This window comes from Protomyctophum parallelum (genome assembly GCF_964188405.1).
Source record: "Protomyctophum parallelum genome assembly, chromosome: 8".
NCBI classification, from domain to species: domain Eukaryota; kingdom Metazoa; phylum Chordata; class Actinopteri; order Myctophiformes; family Myctophidae; genus Protomyctophum; species Protomyctophum parallelum.
The window spans coordinates 29,409,037-29,430,130 of NC_139703.1; the positions used below are offsets into that span (position 1 = coordinate 29,409,037).

The 21,094-nt window shown below is 34.3% G+C and overlaps 1 protein-coding gene across 1 annotated transcript in view; it reads right to left on the reverse strand.

Annotated features, from left to right (window-relative positions):
- Positions 1 to 1,984: 1,984 nt before the first annotated feature.
- Positions 1,985 to 21,094, reverse strand: part of LOC310862523 (NADH dehydrogenase [ubiquinone] 1 alpha subcomplex subunit 4-like 2) — a 90,150-nt gene continuing 71,040 nt past the window's right edge. Inside the window, exons 4-5 of the mRNA XM_083770460.1 lie at positions 4,251 to 4,314; positions 1,985 to 3,401 (exon numbers count right to left, since the gene is read on the reverse strand). Of these exons, the coding sequence (XP_083626586.1) occupies positions 3,345 to 3,401; positions 4,251 to 4,314 (121 nt within the window). The 3' untranslated portion in view covers positions 1,985 to 3,344. The remainder of the gene's footprint in view (positions 3,402 to 4,250; positions 4,315 to 21,094) is intronic.

Sequence of the window (21,094 nt, forward strand, 5' to 3'; positions counted from 1 at the left end):
GCATACAGTAAGTGAGATGTAAAAAAGAAAGTGTGGGGGAAAAAAGGGAAATACAATTCCAGTGTCTGTCCATGCTTGACAGACTTTTATCCCAACTGTGAGTTTGGGGCTGACACCCAGGCAGGCCTGCTGGTGCATATTGCATGTGGTCTCGCATCGTAATTCAAAGAATATCAAATGGGACCAGCACAATCGCAATGGCCTGTGAAGCTTTTCAGGTAGGATAATGACTGTCTTCCCCCCTGTGTGTGTGTGTGTGTGTGTGTGTGTGTGTGTGTGTGTGTGTGTGTGTGTGTGTGTGTGTGTGTGTGTGTGTGTGTGTGTGTGTGTGTGTGTGTGTGTGTGTGTGCACACTTGCATGCATGTGTGTGAGTGTACACTGTCAGAAGCCCAGAGCCCGCTGACAAGTAATAAGCTGGGCTAAAGCAAGCACACTGGGCATAATCGCAAAAGCACACACACACATTTACTGTATATGTATATGCATGTACAGTACGGACACACATACTGTACACACACACACACACACACACACACACACACACACATGCACGTACACCCTCGGACACACAAACACACACACAGCAACAGCCACCACATACTGGGCAAGGCACGTGTACGTGCACCCTCTCTCTCTCACACACACACACACACACACACACACACACACACACACACACACACACACACACACACACACACACACACACACACACACACACACACACACACACACACACACACACACACACACAGCAACAGCAACAGCCACCACATACTGGGCAAGGCATCACAGAGTCAGGAGGTATATTGCTGTTTAAAGGGGGTGATGCTTGCACCAATCCTCACTTCGCTTCAGCCCACTGGCTGTTCGCTCTGTTCGAGGAGGCAACAGATAGCTTGGCGGAAGCCATAGATTGTCTATTAAGGAATATATTAGGGGAAGTCAGTGTTGCAACCTTGGTGCAATTTGTGTGTCATTGTTGGTTTATAGGCTGCGGTTGGGTGTCCCACTAGGGTATCGAGTGAGGACAAGTATGCATAGCTGTATGCCTGCAGTGCACATATAAACACACTTTCACACACACGCATGCACGCACGCACGCACGCACACGCACACACACACACACACACACGCACGCACGCACGCACGCACGCACGCACGCACGCACGCACGCACACCCACCCACCCACCCACCCACCCTTCACCACCAATAAACTGTCCAAAATTGGACACTTGTGCCAGCAGGAGGCATATTTAGAGAAACTCTGGGTTACTTTAGTAACCTCAGTTTATCAAGCGAATCGAGCGAGAGAATCGCCTAAGGGTGGCACCATGGAAATGGCGCCACCCTTAGGCGATTCTTGAGCGAGATGAGCTTAGATAAACTATTGATACAGAGTCAGTCATTTCACAAGCAAACCTCCACCAAATGGAAAATGAATGTTTTGGTCCTTGCAAACAGCGATGAAACAGTTCAATGACTCCTCTCTCCGGGCTGCGTCTTCCTGCCTCTCTGTGGGACTCTCTGAGAACTGGTTTATATGACCCACATGCATCAATGTTTGATGACTGATTTCTATTTTTGGTCCTCTTCATCCACAACTTCAATCTCAGCATGTGTGCCTACATGTGACATACTTAATTTAGGATTAGTGCAGTAAATGGTGCTTGGTAAATAGTGATTGGAAATACAAGCAATTATTGCACTTTTGTAGAACATTCCAGAGTTTGGTAAATATTGTCATCAATAATTTGAAATCTGGGTACACAATTAAATCATTGTCAGTGTAGACTGTTTCTCCCCCTCAGTAGCATCGTAATGTATTGGCTTATTTTTTATTCCTGTATGGCATATTTTCTGTAAAAAGGTCAGTGAAAAAATGGGGTTGGCAGAGTCGGCAAGATGACAAAAGAGAATATATTTTTAAATCGTTTTTTAAAGGCATTTATTAGCTTTGTTAAAATGTACATTTGGTTGTCATGTTGGTTTCATGTCATTGGAAAAGTATTTTGCACCATTTTAACAAAATTACAGAATGGTGTAACCACATACAAATATTGAATATTTTACCCACTTTAAGTGAATGAATGCTTACTCATTAGTCATTATAATTATAACGTTACATTATTTTTTAAATATCAAATGGAAATAGATTTCATTCCACAGTTTTCCTGTATATAGGCTACTATTATATTCTCATGAAAAAATACAGCTCACACCGATTGACATTACCCTGTTACACCATTTACAACATTTTCACCTTGTGACACCACAGGCACTATAACAGTCCTGATATATGATATCTTAGAGCCGGATATCAAAATCCGTACTTCTACTTATGTCTGGATCCGATTCATATTAAGGTAACTCCTCCCAGGGGGACGGCGGTGAGGTCGGCCAAGCAGACCACGGGTACTTCCCTCCCGTCCCTGCAGAACTCATATGATAGCAGGTGTTTTGGCACTTATTGTAGCAGAGCAAAAAGGACTGTGAAGGACAAATAACCCCCCAGCAATGGACTGTTAGTGCCTGTGGTGTCACAAGGTTAACACGAAGAGACTCAACAAGAGCCTTGAACAATGTAAAAATATATATATCACTTCCAGGTTTATGCCTTCAATCTGTAAACACTACTTTCTTTCCCCTCCTTTTTTGGGACAAACCCCTCTGCACATATTGTACTTTGTACATCTTGTAGCCTACTTGCACATTGTATATACTTTTTTACTTATATACAGGTTACTAAATTATTCTCTGTTCATATTGTGTACACTCCCCCTTTGCTTCTGCAACGTTTTACCTTTACTTGTCTAATATTATATTCAACCTATACTATATCCAGTATTATCTTGTTAGGGCCCGAGCACTGCACCAGTGCAAAGACCAGTGCAAAACCCTATTGAAATGATAATTTTATTGAAAATTGAGGGTCTAAACTCCTGCTTGGCAAAAATACTAAATTGGGGAGAATTGTTTATGTAAAAAAAAATAGAGCCTTGGTATTTTCCCTTTTTGGCCAATAATATTCTGGATTTGAGTCTCATGTCATTCCAATCTCTTCTTAATGCTCCCTATATTCTACCAATATTGAAAATCTGCTTCAACAGTATAGCAATCAGCCACTGTGTTCATGAATACATAAATCACAATAGGTCTAATTACTAATACTATTCTTTAAAATCGTTCGTGTTTTATTTATTCAGTATTATTGAGGGTAATAATGTGCAGGAGACGAGTCCAAGCAGGAGATTAAAAGGAATTATTACTGCAAGTCTGCAACACCATAGTCGTAGTCAGTGACACATGGACGTCCTGCCAAAGTTGCTTACTGAAGGACCTTTAGAAGTCAGGGCCCTCTTTCTTCAGGCTCTTGTAGTCTGTGTTGACGGCCAGAAACTGTGAGACAAAAGGAATACATTTAAATTGTTTTTGCCTAAATTAAAATCAGTGCCAAAATCTAGGGGAGCAAAAAAAAAGAGAGAGTGGATACAGTATGACTGTAATGAGTGCATGCTATGCAGACCTCTCTAACCATGAAAGGAACCGCTTTTTTAACGTCAGCTCCGATTAGCTTCTTCCCTCGTATTTTTGGAGTGTTCTGCTGTCTGGCCTCTTGTCTCCTCGCCCTCACCCGCGACCCCCCTCCCTCTTCATTAAGATCATTGTTTGGACTCCGGTGGAATCTTGATGCGAGACCTTTGCCTGGCCATGAAGAATTAAACATGCTGTGTCCTGACCTTTTGTCTGCAGTGCACTGACTTTCAAACTGCAAACTGGCAAGCAGTGCTACCTTGAACCATTCCCTAGCCCCCCCCCCCCCCCCCCGCTCACCCCCACCGATCAGTTCCCTGCAAAAAAACATCATTATTGTTTATGCCCTGTTTTTCTTCCTTATATCAGCCTTGGTAATATTTGCATTAGCTTGTCTGGGGATGTAACTAGTTTAGTAGCCCTCGCTTGAAGAGTTCAGTTAAATGCCCACTAAAAAGACTCCTGTTGGTACCATCTTCCTTCATTTATGCCATGTTGCTCTTTTGTTTGAACAGATGTGTCGGGGGTGCCCACAGATAAAAGAAATAAGCTGTGGTCGTGGTCCATCTAAATTAGTTTCTCTAAATGGGAGCGCATTGAAAGCCATTCTTTGTCTAGATTGGTTTTCCCAATGGCCATAATTGGAGTGATGAGTCAGACGGTATATGTTAGCCTATATATTATATATGCAGTTTGTGGAGGAAGAATAGTCACCTTCTGCTGGTTGGTTGGGTCCAGCTTGTTCCAGGGCTCTGGACTGTTCTTCTTGTCCCTCCAGCTGACATGGAGAGAGAGAGAGAGAAAGAGAGACAGAGAGGTTGAGAGAGGAGTGGAGGGGAAAGGCTGCTGAGTGAGAGGTAGGCTACTGTAAATACACAGCAGGGCCCATGTGAAATAATGAGTGGGGAAGGAATGGAAGGGGTACCACAGCTAAGCCAGATTTATACTTTGTCGTATGGCTGTGTTGCACGGCGTAAACAACCGACCGTCCGACCTACAAGCTCAGCTGTTTTCGTCGTGAGACGCTGTCATTTAAGATGGATCATGAATTACGGGCACCAGGAGAGAGAGAGAGAGAGAGAGAGAGAGAGAGAGAGAAAGAGAAAGAGAGAATGTGATTATGTGATGAGGTGAACTCAGTCCAGTGACTTGGCAGTGTTTCCTCTGTTCATTAAACTCAGTCTGGATCTCACACATGGCTGTCCATCCCTCTTTCCCAAAGAAACCACATCACACCTAACCTGACGCTGCCAGATCCAAGAAGCTTGCTACACAAATTTGTTTCACAGCTTATTGTCTCCACCAGGCCGAAGGCATGTGGGGAGAGTATGTTTTGCACTCCGTCCGTCCGCGTGTGTGTCCGTGTGTCCGTGAACAGCTAATCTCGGCCACCGTTAACCCGGTCGATGCCATATTTTGCACACACACTCCCTGGATGCCAACCATGAACCTCTGCCCCAAACTTTCCAGAACGGCCTGTTATAGCGCCACCAGGAGGCCGCTTTGTGCAAAACAAGTTTTTCGATGCCATATTTTGCACACACACTCCCTGGATGCCAACCATGAACCTCTGCCCCAAACTTTCCAGAACGGCCTGTTATAGCGCCACCAGGAGGCCGCTTTGTGCAAAACAAGTTTTTGCACAGTACACCTACAGATTTTGTCCAAACATCACGCAAATTGGTACACAGTCTCTCTAGAGCCATTCAACGAAACGGGTCTTTCAGATTTATCAGACTCCATCCTGATTGGTTAAGATTGGCTTCCAAAGTTCACAGGAGTGCTCAGTTTCAAACAAAATGCTGCAAATCATGAACACATCGCGTGATTTCCGTGAAATTGTGCACCCACATTCCCACTAGGCCGAGGACGAAATGCCACATGAACAATTTCAACTCAGCCTCAAGGTGGCGCTATAACTGGCCGAAAAGTGTTTTTTTTTCATCATTTTTGAGGATTTGAAAAAAATTAAAAATTTCAAAAAACATGGGTTATAGCCCATCGTTTAAAAAATAAATAAAATAAATTAACCTCGTTTTTCATCATTTTTGAACATGGGCTATAGCCCCTACCGTACGGCATACTATAGCACGCCGTTTTTCATCATTTTTGAGGATTTGAAAAAAATTCTAAATTTCAAAAAACATGGGTTATAGCCCATCGTTCTTTGAATTTTTGAAAAAAGAAATTAACCTCGTTTTTCATCATTTTTGAACATGGGCTATAGCCCCTACCGTACGGCATACTATAGCACGCCGTTTTTCATCATTTTTCATCATTTTTGAGGATTTTTTAAAAAATCAAAATTTCAAAAAACATGGGTTATAGCCCATCGTTTTTTGAATTAAAAAAAAAAAAAATTAACCTCGTTTTTCATCATTTTTGAACATGGGCTATAGCCCCTACCGTACGGCATACTATAGCACGCCGTTTTTCATCATTTTTCATCATTTTTGAGGATTTTAAAAAAAATCAAAATTTCAAAAAACATGGGTTATAGCCCATCGTTTTTTGAATTTTTGAAAAAAATAATTAACCTCGTTTTTCATCATTTTTGAACATGGGCTATAGCCCCTACCGTACGGCATACTATAGCACGCCGTTTTTCATCATTTTTGAGGATTTGAAAAAATTTCAAAATTTCAAAAAACATGGGTTATAGCCCATTGTTTTTTTAATTTTTGAAAAAAAATTAACCTAGTTTTTCATCATTTTTGAACATGGGCTATAGCCCCTACCGTACGGCATACTATAGCACGTCGTTTTTCATCATTTTTCATCATTTTTGAGGATTTGAAAAAAAATCAAAATTTCAAAAACATGGGTTATAGCCCATCGTTTTTTGAATTTTTGAAAAAAGAAATTAACCTTGTTTTTCATCATTTTTGAACATGGGCTATAGCCCCTACCGTACGGCATACTATAGCACGCCGTTTTTCATCATTTTTGAGGATTTGAAAAAAATTCAAATTTTCAAAAAACATGGGTTATAGCCCATTGTTCTTTTAATTTTTGAAAAAAAATTAACCTCGTTTTTCATCATTTTTGAACATGGGCTATAGCCCCTACCGTACGGCATACTATAGCACGCCGTTTTTCATCATTTTTCATCATTTTTGAGGTTTTTAAAAAAATCAAAATTTAAAAAAACATGGGTTATAGCCCATCGTTTTTTGAATTTTTGAAAAAAAAAATTAACCTCGTTTTTCATCATTTTTGAACATGGGCTATAGCCCCTACCGTACGGCATACTATAGCACGCCGTTTTTCATCATTTTTGAGGATTTGAAAAAATTTCAAAATTTCAAAAAACATGGGTTATAGCCCATTGTTTTTTTAATTTTTGAAAAAAAAATTAACCTAGTTTTTCATCATTTTTGAACATGGGCTATAGCCCCTACCGTACGGCATACTATAGCACGTCGTTTTTCATCATTTTTCATCATTTTTGAGGATTTGAAAAAAAATCAAAATTTCAAAAACATGGGTTATAGCCCATCGTTTTTTAAATAAAAAAAAAAAAAATTAACCTTGTTTTTCATCATTTTTTAACATGGGCTATAGCCCCTACCGTACGGCATACTATAGCACGTCGTTTTTCATCATTTTTCATCATTTTTGAGGATTTGAAAAAAAATCAAAATTTCAAAAACATGGGTTATAGCCCATCGTTTTTTGAATTTTTGAAAAAAAAAATTAACCTTGTTTTTCATCATTTTTGAACATGGGCTATAGCCCCTACCGTACGGCATACTATAGCACGCCGTTTTTCATCATTTTTCATCATTTTTGAGGATTTAAAAAAAAATCAAAATTTCAAAAAACATGGGTTATAGCCCATCGTTTTTAGAATTTTTGAAAAAAAAAATTAACCTAGTTTTTCATCATTTTTGAACATGGGCTATAGCCCCTACCTTACGGCATACTATAGCACGCCGTTTTTCATCATTTTTGAGGATTTGAAAAAAATTCAAAATTAAAAAAAAACATGGGTTATAGCCCATTGTTTTTTTATTTTTTGAAAAAAAAATTAACCTCGTTTATCATCATTTTTGAACATGGGCTATAGCCCCTACCTTACGGCATACTATAGCACGCCGTTTTTCATCATTTTTGAGGATTTGAAAAAAATTCAAAAAAAAAAAAAACATGGGTTATAGCCCATTGTTTTTTGATTTTTTGAAAAAAAATTTAACCTCGTTTTTCATCATTTTTGAACATGGGTTATAGCCCCTACCGTACGGCATACTATAGCACGCCGTTTTTCATCATTTTTGAGGATTTGAAAAAAATTCAAAATTTCAAAAAACATTGTTCTTTTAATTTTTGAAAAAATAAATTAACCTCGTTTTTCATCATTTTTGAACATGGGCTATAGCCCCTACCGTACGGCATACTATAGCACGTCGTTTTTCATCATTTTTCATCATTTTTGAGGATTTGAAAAAAATTCAAAATTTCAAAAACATGGGTTATAGCCCATCGTTTTTTGAATTTTTGAAAAAAAAATGTACCTCGTTTTTCATCATTTTGTAACATGGGCTATAGCCCCTACCGTACGGCATACTATAGCACGCCGTTTTTCATCATTTTTGAGGATTTGAAAAAATTTCAAAATTTCAAAAAACATTGTTCTTTTAATTTTTGAAAAAATAAATTAACCTCGTTTTTCATCATTTTTGAACATGGGCTATAGCCCCTACCGTACGGCATACTATAGCACGTCGTTTTTCATCATTTTTCATCATTTTTGAGGATTTGAAAAAAATTCAAAATTTCAAAAACATGGGTTATAGCCCATCGTTTTTTGAATTTTTGAAGAAAAAAAATTAACCTTGTTTTTCATCATTTTTGAACATGGGCTATAGCCCCTACCGTACGGCATACTATACCACGTCGTTTTTCATCATTTTTCATCATTTTTGAGGATTTGAAAAAATTTAAAAATTTCAAAAAACATGGGTTATAGCCCATCGTTTTTAGAATTTTTGAAAAAAAAAATGTACCTCGTTTTTCTTCATTTTGTAACATGGGCTATAGCCCCTACCGTACGGCATACTATAGCACGCCGTTTTTCATCATTTGAGGATTTGAAAAAAATTCAAAATTTCAAAAAACATGGGTTATAGCCCATCGTTTTTAGAAATTTAAAAAAAAAAAATTAACCTAGTTTTTCATCATTTTTGAACATGGGCTATAGCCCCTACCTTACGGCATACTATAGCACGCCGTTTTTCATCATTTTTGAGGATTTGAAAAAAATTCAAAATAAAAAAAAAACATGGGTTATAGCCCATTGTTTTTTGATTTTTTGAAAAAAAAAATTACCTCGTTTTTCATTATTTTTGAACATGGGCTATAGCCCCTACCTTACGGCATACTATAGCACGCCGTTTTTCATCATTTTTGAGGATTTGAAAAAAAATCTAAATAAAAAAAAACATGGGTTATAGCCCATTGTTTTTTGATTTTTTGAAAAAAAAATTAACCTCGTTTTTCATCATTTTTGAACATGGGCTATAGCCCCTACCGTACGGCATACTATAGCACGCCGTTTTTCATCATTTTTCATCATTTTTGAGGATTTTAAAAAAAATCTAAATTTCAAAAAACATGGGTTATAGCCCATCGTTTTTTGAATAAAAAAAAAAAGAAAAACTCGTTTTTCATCATTTTTGAACATGGGCTATAGCCCCTACCGTACGGCATACTATAGCACGCCGTTTTTCATCATTTTTCATCATTTTTGAGGATTTGAAAAAATTTCAAAATTTCAAAAAACATGGGTTATAGCCCATCGTTTTTAGATTTTTTGAAAAAAAAATGTACCTCGTTTTTCATCATTTTGTAACATGGGCTATAGCCCCTACCGTACGGCATACTATAGCACGCCGTTTTTCATCATTTGAGGATTTGAAAAAAAATCAAAATTTCAAAAAACATGGGTTATAGCCCATCGTTTTTAGAAATTTTGAAAAAAAAAATTAACCTAGTTTTTCATCATTTTTGAACATGGGCTATAGCCCTTACCTTACGGCATACTATAGCACGCCGTTTTTCATAATTTTTGAGGATTTGAAAAAAATTCAAAATAAAAAAAAACATGGGTTATAGCCCATTGTTTTTTGATTTTTTGAAAAAAAAATTACCTCGTTTTTCATCATTTTTGAACATGGGCTATAGCCCCTACCTTACGGCATACTATAGCACGCCGTTTTTCATCATTTTTGAGGATTTGAAAAATATTCTAAATAAAAAAAAACATGGGTTATAGCCCATTGTTTTTTGATTTTTTGAAAAAAAAATTAACCTCGTTTTTCATCATTTTTGAACATGGGCTATAGCCCCTACCGTACGGCATACTATAGCACGCCGTTTTTCATCATTTTTGAGGATTTGAAAAAATTTCAAAATTTCAAAAAACATGGGTTATAGCCCATTGTTCTTTTAATTTTTGAAAAAATAAATTAACCTCGTTTTTCATCATTTTTGAACATGGGCTATAGCCCCTACCGTACGGCATACTATAGCACGTCGTTTTTCATCATTTTTCATCATTTTTGAGGATTTGAAAAAAATTCAAAATTTCAAAAACATGGGTTATAGCCCATCGTTTTTTTAATTTTTGAAAAAAAAAAGTAACCTCGTTTTTCATCATTTTTGAACATGGGCTATAGCCCCTACCGTACGGCATACTATAGCACGTCGTTTTTCATCATTTTTCATCATTTTTCAGGATTTGAAAAAATTTAAAAATTTCAAAAAACATGGGTTATAGCCCATCGTTTTTAGAATTTTTGAAAAAAGAAATTTACCTCGTATTTCATCATTTTGTAACATGGGCTATAGCCCCTACCGTACGGCATACTATAGCACGCCGTTTTTCATCATTTGAGGATTTGAAAAAAATTCAAAATTTCAAAAAACATGGGTTATAGCCCATCGTTTTTTGAAAATTTGAATTTTTTTTTAACCTCGTTTTTCATCATTTTTGAACATGGGCTATAGCCCCTACCGTACGGCATACTATAGCACGTAGTTTTTCATCATTTTTCATCATTTTTGAGGATTTGAAAAAAATTCAAAATTTCAAAAACATGGGTTATAGCCCATCGTTTTTTGAATTTTTGAAAAAAAAAATTAACCTCGTTTTTCATCATTTTTGAACATGGGCTATAGCCCCTACCGTACGGCATACTATAGCACGTCGTTTTTCATCATTTTTCATCATTTTTGAGGATTTGAAAAAAAATCAAAATTTCAAAAACATGGGTTATAGCCCATCGTTTTTTGAATTTTTGAAAAAAGAAATTAACCTTGTTTTTCATCATTTTTGAACATGGGCTATAGCCCCTACCGTACGGCATACTATAGCACGCCGTTTTTCATCATTTTTCATCATTTTTGAGGATTTAAAAAAAAAAAAAAATTTTCAAAAACATGGGTTATAGCCCATCGTTTTTAGAATTTTTGAAAAAAAAAATTAACCTAGTTTTTCTACATTTTTGAACATGGGCTATAGCCCCTACCTTACGGCATACTATAGCACGCCGTTTTTCATCATTTTTGAGGATTTGAAAAAAATTCAAAATAAAAAAAAACATGGGTTATAGCCCATTGTTTTTTGATTTTTTGAAAAAGAAATTAACCTCGTTTTTCATCATTTTTGAACATGGGCTATAGCCCCTACCGTACGGCATACTATAGCACGCCGTTTTTCATCATTTTTCATCATTTTTGAGGATTTAAAAAAAAAAAAAAATTTCAAAAACATGGGTTATAGCCCATCGTTTTTAGAATTTTTGAAAAAAAAAATTAACCTAGTTTTTCTACATTTTTGAACATGGGCTATAGCCCCTACCTTACGGCATACTATAGCACGCCGTTTTTCATCATTTTTGAGGATTTGAAAAAAATTCAAAATTAAAAAAAACATGGGTTATAGCCCATTGTTTTTTGATTTTTTGAAAAAGAAATTAACCTCGTTTTTCATCATTTTTGAACATGGGCTATAGCCCCTACCGTACGGCATACTATAGCACGCCGTTTTTCATAATTTTTCATCATTTTTGAGGATTTAAAAAAAAATCTAAATTTAAAAAAACATGGGTTATAGCCCATCGTTTTTTTAATTAAAAAAAAAAAATAACCTCGTTTTTCATCATTTTTGAACATGGGCTATAGCCCCTACCGTACGGCATACTATAGCACGCCGTTTTTCATCATTTTTGAGGATTTGAAAAAAATTCAAATTTTCAAAAAACATGGGTTATAGCCCATTGTTCTTTTAATTTTTGAAAAAAAATTAACCTCGTTTTTCATCATTTTTGAACATGGGCTATAGCCCCTACCGTACGGCATACTATAGCACGCCGTTTTTCATCATTTTTCATCATTTTTGAGGTTTTTTAAAAAATCAAAATTTAAAAAAACATGGGTTATAGCCCATCGTTTTTTGAATTTTTGAAAAAAAAAATTAACCTCGTTTTTCATCATTTTTGAACATGGGCTATAGCCCCTACCGTACGGCATACTATAGCACGCCGTTTTTCATCATTTTTGAGGATTTGAAAAAAATTCAAAATTTCAAAAAACATGGGTTATAGCCCATTGTTTTTTTAATTTTTGAAAAAAAAATTAACCTAGTTTTTCATCATTTTTGAACATGGGCTATAGCCCCTACCGTACGGCATACTATAGCACGTCGTTTTTCATCATTTTTCATCATTTTTGAGGATTTGAAAAAAAATCAAAATTTCAAAAACATGGGTTATAGCCCATCGTTTTTTAAATTAAAAAAAAAAAATTAACCTTGTTTTTCATCATTTTTTAACATGGGCTATAGCCCCTACCGTACGGCATACTATAGCACGTCGTTTTTCATCATTTTTCATCATTTTTGAGGATTTGAAAAAAAATCAAAATTTCAAAAACATGGGTTATAGCCCATCGTTTTTTGAATTTTTGAAAAAAAAAATTAACCTTGTTTTTCATCATTTTTGAACATGGGCTATAGCCCCTACCGTACGGCATACTATAGCACGCCGTTTTTCATCATTTTTCATCATTTTTGAGGATTTAAAAAAAAATCAAAATTTCAAAAAACATGGGTTATAGCCCATCGTTTTTAGAATTTTTGAAAAAAAAAATTAACCTAGTTTTTCATCATTTTTGAACATGGGCTATAGCCCCTACCTTACGGCATACTATAGCACGCCGTTTTTCATCATTTTTGAGGATTTGAAAAAAATTCAAAATTAAAAAAAAACATGGGTTATAGCCCATTGTTTTTTTATTTTTTGAAAAAAAAATTAACCTCGTTTATCATCATTTTTGAACATGGGCTATAGCCCCTACCTTACGGCATACTATAGCACGCCGTTTTTCATCATTTTTGAGGATTTGAAAAAAATTCAAAATAAAAAAAAACATGGGTTATAGCCCATTGTTTTTTGATTTTTTGAAAAAAAAATTAACCTCGTTTTTCATCATTTTTGAACATGGGTTATAGCCCCTACCGTACGGCATACTATAGCACGCCGTTTTTCATCATTTTTGAGGATTTGAAAAAAATTCAAAATTTCAAAAAACATTGTTCTTTTAATTTTTGAAAAAATAAATTAACCTCGTTTTTCATCATTTTTGAACATGGGCTATAGCCCCTACCGTACGGCATACTATAGCACGTCGTTTTTCATCATTTTTCATCATTTTTGAGGATTTGAAAAAAATTCAAAATTTCAAAAACATGGGTTATAGCCCATCGTTTTTTGAATTTTTGAAAAAAAAATGTACCTCGTTTTTCATCATTTTGTAACATGGGCTATAGCCCCTACCGTACGGCATACTATAGCACGCCGTTTTTCATCATTTTTGAGGATTTGAAAAAATTTCAAAATTTCAAAAAACATTGTTCTTTTAATTTTTGAAAAAATAAATTAACCTCGTTTTTCATCATTTTTGAACATGGGCTATAGCCCCTACCGTACGGCATACTATAGCACGTCGTTTTTCATCATTTTTCATCATTTTTGAGGATTTGAAAAAAATTCAAAATTTCAAAAACATGGGTTATAGCCCATCGTTTTTTGAATTTTTGAAGAAAAAAAATTAACCTCGTTTTTCATCATTTTTGAACATGGGCTATAGCCCCTACCGTACGGCATACTATACCACGTCGTTTTTCATCATTTTTCATCATTTTTGAGGATTTGAAAAAATTTCAAAATTTCAAAAAACATGGGTTATAGCCCATCGTTTTTAGAATTTTTGAAAAAAAAAATGTACCTTGTTTTTCTTCATTTTGTAACATGGGCTATAGCCCCTACCGTACGGCATACTATAGCACGCCGTTTTTCATCATTTGAGGATTTGAAAAAAATTCAAAATTTCAAAAAACATGGGTTATAGCCCATCGTTTTTTGAATTTTTGAAAAAAAAAATTAACCTTGTTTTTCATCATTTTTGAACATGGGCTATAGCCCCTACCTTACGGCATACTATAGCACGCCGTTTTTCATCATTTTTGAGGATTTGAAAAAAATTCAAAATAAAAAAAAAACATGGGTTATAGCCCATTGTTTTTTGATTTTTTGAAAAAAAAAATTACCTCGTTTTTCATTATTTTTGAACATGGGCTATAGCCCCTACCTTACGGCATACTATAGCACGCCGTTTTTCATCATTTTTGAGGATTTGAAAAAAATTCTAAATTAAAAAAACATGGGTTATAGCCCATTGTTTTTTGATTTTTTGAAAAAAAAATTAACCTCGTTTTTCATCATTTTTGAACATGGGCTATAGCCCCTACCGTACGGCATACTATAGCACGCCGTTTTTCATCATTTTTCATCATTTTTGAGGATTTAAAAAAAAATCTAAATTTCAAAAAACATGGGTTATAGCCCATCGTTTTTTGAATAAAAAATAATAAAAAAAACTCGTTTTTCATCATTTTTGAACATGGGCTATAGCCCCTACCGTACGGCATACTATAGCACGCCGTTTTTCATCATTTTTCATCATTTTTGAGGATTTGAAAAAATTTCAAAATTTCAAAAAACATGGGTTATAGCCCATCGTTTTTAGATTTTTTGAAAAAAAAAATGTACCTCGTTTTTCATCATTTTGTAACATGGGCTATAGCCCCTACCGTACGGCATACTATAGCACGCCGTTTTTCATCATTTGAGGATTTGAAAAAAAATCTAAATTTAAAAAAACATGGGTTATAGCCCATCGTTTTTAGAAATTTTGAAAAAAAAAATTAACCTAGTTTTTCATCATTTTTGAACATGGGCTATAGCCCTTACCTTACGGCATACTATAGCACGCCGTTTTTCATAATTTTTGAGGATTTGAAAAAAATTCAAAATAAAAAAAAACATGGGTTATAGCCCATTGATTTTTGATTTTTTGAAAAAAAAATTACCTCGTTTTTCATCATTTTTGAACATGGGCTATAGCCCCTACCTTACGGCATACTATAGCACGCCGTTTTTCATCATTTTTGAGGATTTGAAAAATATTCTAAAAAAAAAAAAACATGGGTTATAGCCCATTGTTTTTTGATTTTTTTAAAAAAAAATTAACCTCGTTTTTCATCATTTTTGAACATGGGCTATAGCCCCTACCGTACGGCATACTATAGCACGCCGTTTTTCATCATTTTTGAGGATTTGAAAAAAATTCAAAATTTCAAAAAACATGGGTTATAGCCCATTGTTCTTTTAATTTTTGAAAAAATAAATTAACCTCGTTTTTCATCATTTTTGAACATGGGCTATAGCCCCTACCGTACGGCATACTATAGCACGTCGTTTTTCATCATTTTTCATCATTTTTGAGGATTTGAAAAAAATTCAAAATTTCAAAAACATGGGTTATAGCCCATCGTTTTTTTAATTTTTGAAAAAAATAAGTAACCTCGTTTTTCATCATTTTTGAACATGGGCTATAGCCCCTACCGTACGGCATACTATAGCACGTCGTTTTTCATCATTTTTCATCATTTTTCAGGATTTGAAAAAATTTCAAAATTTCAAAAAACATGGGTTATAGCCCATCGTTTTTAGAATTTTTGAAAAAAGAAATTTACCTCGTATTTCATCATTTTGTAACATGGGCTATAGCCCCTACCGTACGGCATACTATAGCACGCCGTTTTTCATCATTTGAGGATTTTAAAAAAATTCAAAATTTCAAAAAACATGGGTTATAGCCCATCGTTTTTTGAAAATTTTAATTTTTTTTTAACCTCGTTTTTCATCATTTTTGAACATGGGCTATAGCCCCTACCGTACGGCATACTATAGCACGCCGTTTTTCATCATTTGAGGATTTGAAAAAAAATCAAAATTTCAAAAAACATGGGTTATAGCCCATCGTTTTTTGAAAAAAAAAAATAATAATTTACCTCGTTTTTCATCATTTTTGAACATGGGCTATAGCCCCTACCGTACGGCATACTATAGCACGTAGTTTTTCATCATTTTTCATCATTTTTGAGGATTTGAAAAAAATTCAAAATTTCAAAAAACATGGGTTATAGCCCATCGTTTTTTCAATAAAAATAAATAAAATTAACCTCGTTTTTCATCATTTTTGAACATGGGCTATAGCCCCTACCGTACGGCATACTATAGCACGCCGTTTTTCATCATTTTTCATCATTTTTGAGGATTTGAAAAAAATTCAAAATTTCAAAAACATGGGTTATAGCCCATCGTTTTTTGAATTTTTGAAAAAAAAAATGAACCTCGTTTTTCATCATTTTTGAACATGGGCTATAGCCCCTACCGTACGGCATACTATAGCACGTCGTTTTTCATCATTTTTCATAATTTTTGAGGATTTGAAAAAATTTCAAAATTTCAAAAAACATGGGTTATAGCCCATCGTTTTTAGAATTTTTGGAAAAAAAAATGTACCTCGTTTTTCATCATTTTGTAACATGGGCTATAGCCCCTACCGTACGGCATACTATAGCACGCCGTTTTTCATCATTTGAGGATTTGAAAAAAACTCAAAATTTCAAAAAACATGGGTTATAGCCCATCGTTTTTAGAAATTTTGAAAAAAAAAAAATTAACCTAGTTTTTCATCATTTTTGAACATGGGCTATAGCCCCTACCTTACGGCATACTATAGCACGACGTTTTTCATCATTTTTGAGGATTTGAAAAAAATTCAAAATAAAAAAAAACATGGGTTATAGCCCATTGTTTTTTGATTTTTTGAAAAAAAAAATTACCTCGTTTTTCATTATTTTTGAACATGGGCTATAGCCCCTACCTTACGGCATACTATAGCACGCCGTTTTTCATCATTTTTGAGGATTTGAAAAAAATTCTAAATTAAAAAAAACATGGGTTATAGCCCATTGTTTTTTGATTTTTTGAAAAAAAAATTAACCTCGTTTTTCATCATTTTTGAACATGGGCTATAGCCCCTACCGTACGGCATACTATAGCACGTCGTTTTTCATCATTTTTCATAATTTTTGAGGATTTGAAAAAATTTCAAAATTTCAAAAAACATGGGTTATAGCCCATCGTTTTTAGAATTTTTGGAAAAAAAAATGTACCTCGTTTTTCATCATTTTGTAACATGGGCTATAGCCCCTACCGTACGGCATACTATAGCACGCCGTTTTTCATCATTTGAGGATTTGAAAAAAACTCAAAATTTCAAAAAACATGGGTTATAGCCCATCGTTTTTAGAAATTTTGAAAAAAAAAAAATTAACCTAGTTTTTCATCATTTTTGAACATGGGCTATAGCCCCTACCTTACGGCATACTATAGCACGACGTTTTTCATCATTTTTGAGGATTTGAAAAAAATTCAAAATAAAAAAAAACATGGGTTATAGCCCATTGTTTTTTGATTTTTTGAAAAAAAAAATTACCTCGTTTTTCATTATTTTTGAACATGGGCTATAGCCCCTACCTTACGGCATACTATAGCACGCCGTTTTTCATCATTTTTGAGGATTTGAAAAAAATTCTAAATTAAAAAAAACATGGGTTATAGCCCATTGTTTTTTGATTTTTTGAAAAAAAAATTAACCTCGTTTTTCATCATTTTTGAACATGGGCTATAGCCCCTACCGTACGGCATACTATAGCACGCCGTTTTTCATCATTTTTCATCATTTTTGAGGATTTTTAAAAAAATCTAAATTTCAAAAAACATGGGTTATAGCCCATCGTTTTTTGAATAAAAATAAATAAAATTAACCTCGTTTTTCATCATTTTTGAACATGGGCTATAGCCCCTACCGTAGGGCATACTATAGCACGCCGTTTTTCATCATTTTTGAGGATTTGAAAAAAAATCGAAATATCAAAAAACATGGGTTATAGCCCATTGTTTTTTTAATTTTTGAAAAAAGAATTAACCTAGTGTTTCATCATTTTTGAACATGGGCTATAGCCCCTACCGTACGGCATACTATAGCACGCCGTTTTTCATCATTTGAGGATTTGAAAAAAAATCTAAATTTCAAAAAACATGGGTTATAGCCCATCGTTTTTTGAAAAAAAAAAAATAATAATTTACCTCGTTTTTCATCATTTTTGAACATGGGCTATAGCCCCTACCGTACGGCATACTATAGCACGTCGTTTTTCATCATTTTTCATCATTTTTGAGGATTTGAAAAAAATTCAAAATTTCAAAAACATGGGTTATAGCCCATCGTTTTTTGAATTTTTGAAAAAAAAAATTAACCTCGTTTTTCATCATTTTTGAACATGGGCTATAGCCCCTACCGTACGGCATACTATAGCACGTCGTTTTTCATAATTTTTCATAATTTTTGAGGATTTGAAAAAATTTCAAAATTTCAAAAAACATGGGTTATAGCCCATCGTTTTTAGAATTTTTGAAAAACAAAAATGTACCTCGTTTTTCATCATTTTGTAACATGGGCTATAGCCCCTACCGTACGGCATACTATAGCACGCCGTTTTTCATCATTTGAGGATTTGAAAAAAACTCAAAATTTCAAAAAACATGGGTTATAGCCCATCGTTTTTAGAAATTTTGAAAAAAAAAATTAACCTAGTTTTTCATCATTTTTGAACATGGGCTATAGCCCCTACCTTACGGCATACTATAGCACGCCGTTTTTCATCATTTTTGAGGATTTGAAAAAAATTCAAAATAAAAAAAAACATGGGTTATAGCCCATTGTTTTTTGATTTTTTGAAAAAAAAAATTACCTCGTTTTTCATTATTTTTGAACATGGGCTATAGCCCCTACCTTACGGCATACTATAGCACGCCGTTTTTCATCATTTTTGAGGATTTGAAAAAAATTCTAAATAAAAAAAAACATGGGTTATAGCCCATTGTTTTTTGATTTTTTGAAAAAAAAATTAACCTCGTTTTTCATCATTTTTGAACATGGGCTATAGCCCCTACCGTACGGCATACTATAGCACGCCGTTTTTCATCATTTTTCATCATTTTTGAGGATTTGAAAAAATTTCAAAATTTCAAAAAACATGGGTTATAGCCCATCGTTTTTAGAATTTTTGAAAAAAAAGAATGTACCTCGTTTTTCATCATTTTGTAACATGGGCTATAGCCCCTACCGTACGGCATACTATAGCACGCCGTTTTTCATCATTTGAGGATTTGAAAAAAAAATCAAAATTTCAAAAAACATGGGTTATAGCCCATCGTTTTTAGAAATTTTGAAAAAAAAAATTAACCTAGTTTTTCATCATTTTTGAACATGGGCTATAGCCCTTACCTTACGGCATACTATAGCACGCCGTTTTTCATCATTTTTGAGGATTTGAAAAAAATTCAAAATAAAAAAAAACATGGGTTATAGCCCATTGTTTTTTGATTTTTTGAAAAAAAAAATTACCTCGTTTTTCATCATTTTTGAACATGGGCTATAGCCCCTACCTTACGGCATACTATAGCACGCCGTTTTTCATCATTTTTGAGGATTTGAAAAATATTCTAAATTAAAAAAAACATGGGTTATAGCCCATTGTTTTTTGATTTAAAAAAATAAAATTAACCTCGTTTTTCATCATTTTTGAACATGGGCTATAGCCCCTACCGTACGGCATACTATAGCACGCCGTTTTTCATCATTTTTGAGGATTTGAAAAAATTTAAAAAATTCAAAAAACATGGGTTATAGCCCATTGTTCTTTTAATTTTTGAAAAAATAAATTAACCTCGTTTTTCATCATTTTTGAACATGGGCTATAGCCCCTACCGTACGGCATACTATAGCACGTCGTTTTTCATCATTTTTCATCATTTTTGAGGATTTGAAAAAAATTCAAATTTTCAAAAACATGGGTTATAGCCCATCGTTTTTTGAATTTTTGAAAAAAAAAAGTAACCTCGTTTTTCATCATTTTTGAACATGGGCTATAGCCCCTACCGTACGGCATACTATAGCACGACGTTTTTCATCATTTTTCAGGATTTGAAAAAATTTCAAAATTTCAAAAAACATGGGTTATAGCCCATCGTTTTTAGAATTTTTGAAAAAAGAAATTTACCTCGTATTTCATCATTTTGTAACATGGGCTATAGCCCCTACCGTACGGCATACTATAGCACGCCGTTTTTCATCATTTGAGGATTTGAAAAAAATTCAAAAATTCAAAAAACATGGGTTATAGCCCATCGTTTTTTGAAATTTTGAAAAACAAATTTAACCTCGTTTTTCATCATTTTTGAACATGGGCTATAGCCCCTACCGTACGGCATACTATAGCACGCCGTTTTTCATCATTTTTGAGGATTTGAAAAATATTCTAAATTAAAAAAAACATGGGTTATAGCCCATTGTTTTTTGATTTAAAAAAATAAAATTAACCTCGTTTTTCATCATTTTTGAACATGGGCTATAGCCCCTACCGTACGGCATACTATAGCACGCCGTTTTTCATCATTTTTGAGGATTTGAAAAAATTTAAAAATTTCAAAAAACATGGGTTATAGCCCATTGTTCTTTTAATTTTTGAAAAAATAAATTAACCTCGTTTTTCATCATTTTTGAACATGGGCTATAGCCCCTACCGTACGGCATACTATAGCACGTCGTTTTTCATCATTTTTCATCATTTTTGAGGATTTGAAAAAAATTCAAATTTTCAAAAACATGGGTTATAGCCCATCGTTTTTTGAATTTTTGAAAAAAAAAAGTAACCTCGTTTTTCATCATTTTTGAACATGGGCTATAGCCCCTACCGTACGGCATACTATAGCACGACGTTTTTCATCATTTTTCAGGATTTGAAAAAATGTCAAAATTTCAAAAAACATGGGTTATAGCCCATCGTTTTTAGAATTTTTGAAAAAAGAAATTTACCTCGTATTTCATCATTTTGTAACATGGGCTATAGCCCCTACCGTACGGCATACTATAGCACGCCGTTTTTCATCATTTGAGGATTTGAAAAAAATTCAAAAATTCAAAAAACATGGGTTATAGCCCATCGTTTTTTGAAATTTTGAAAAACAAATTTAACCTCGTTTTTCATCATTTTTGAACATGGGCTATAGCCCCTACCGTAC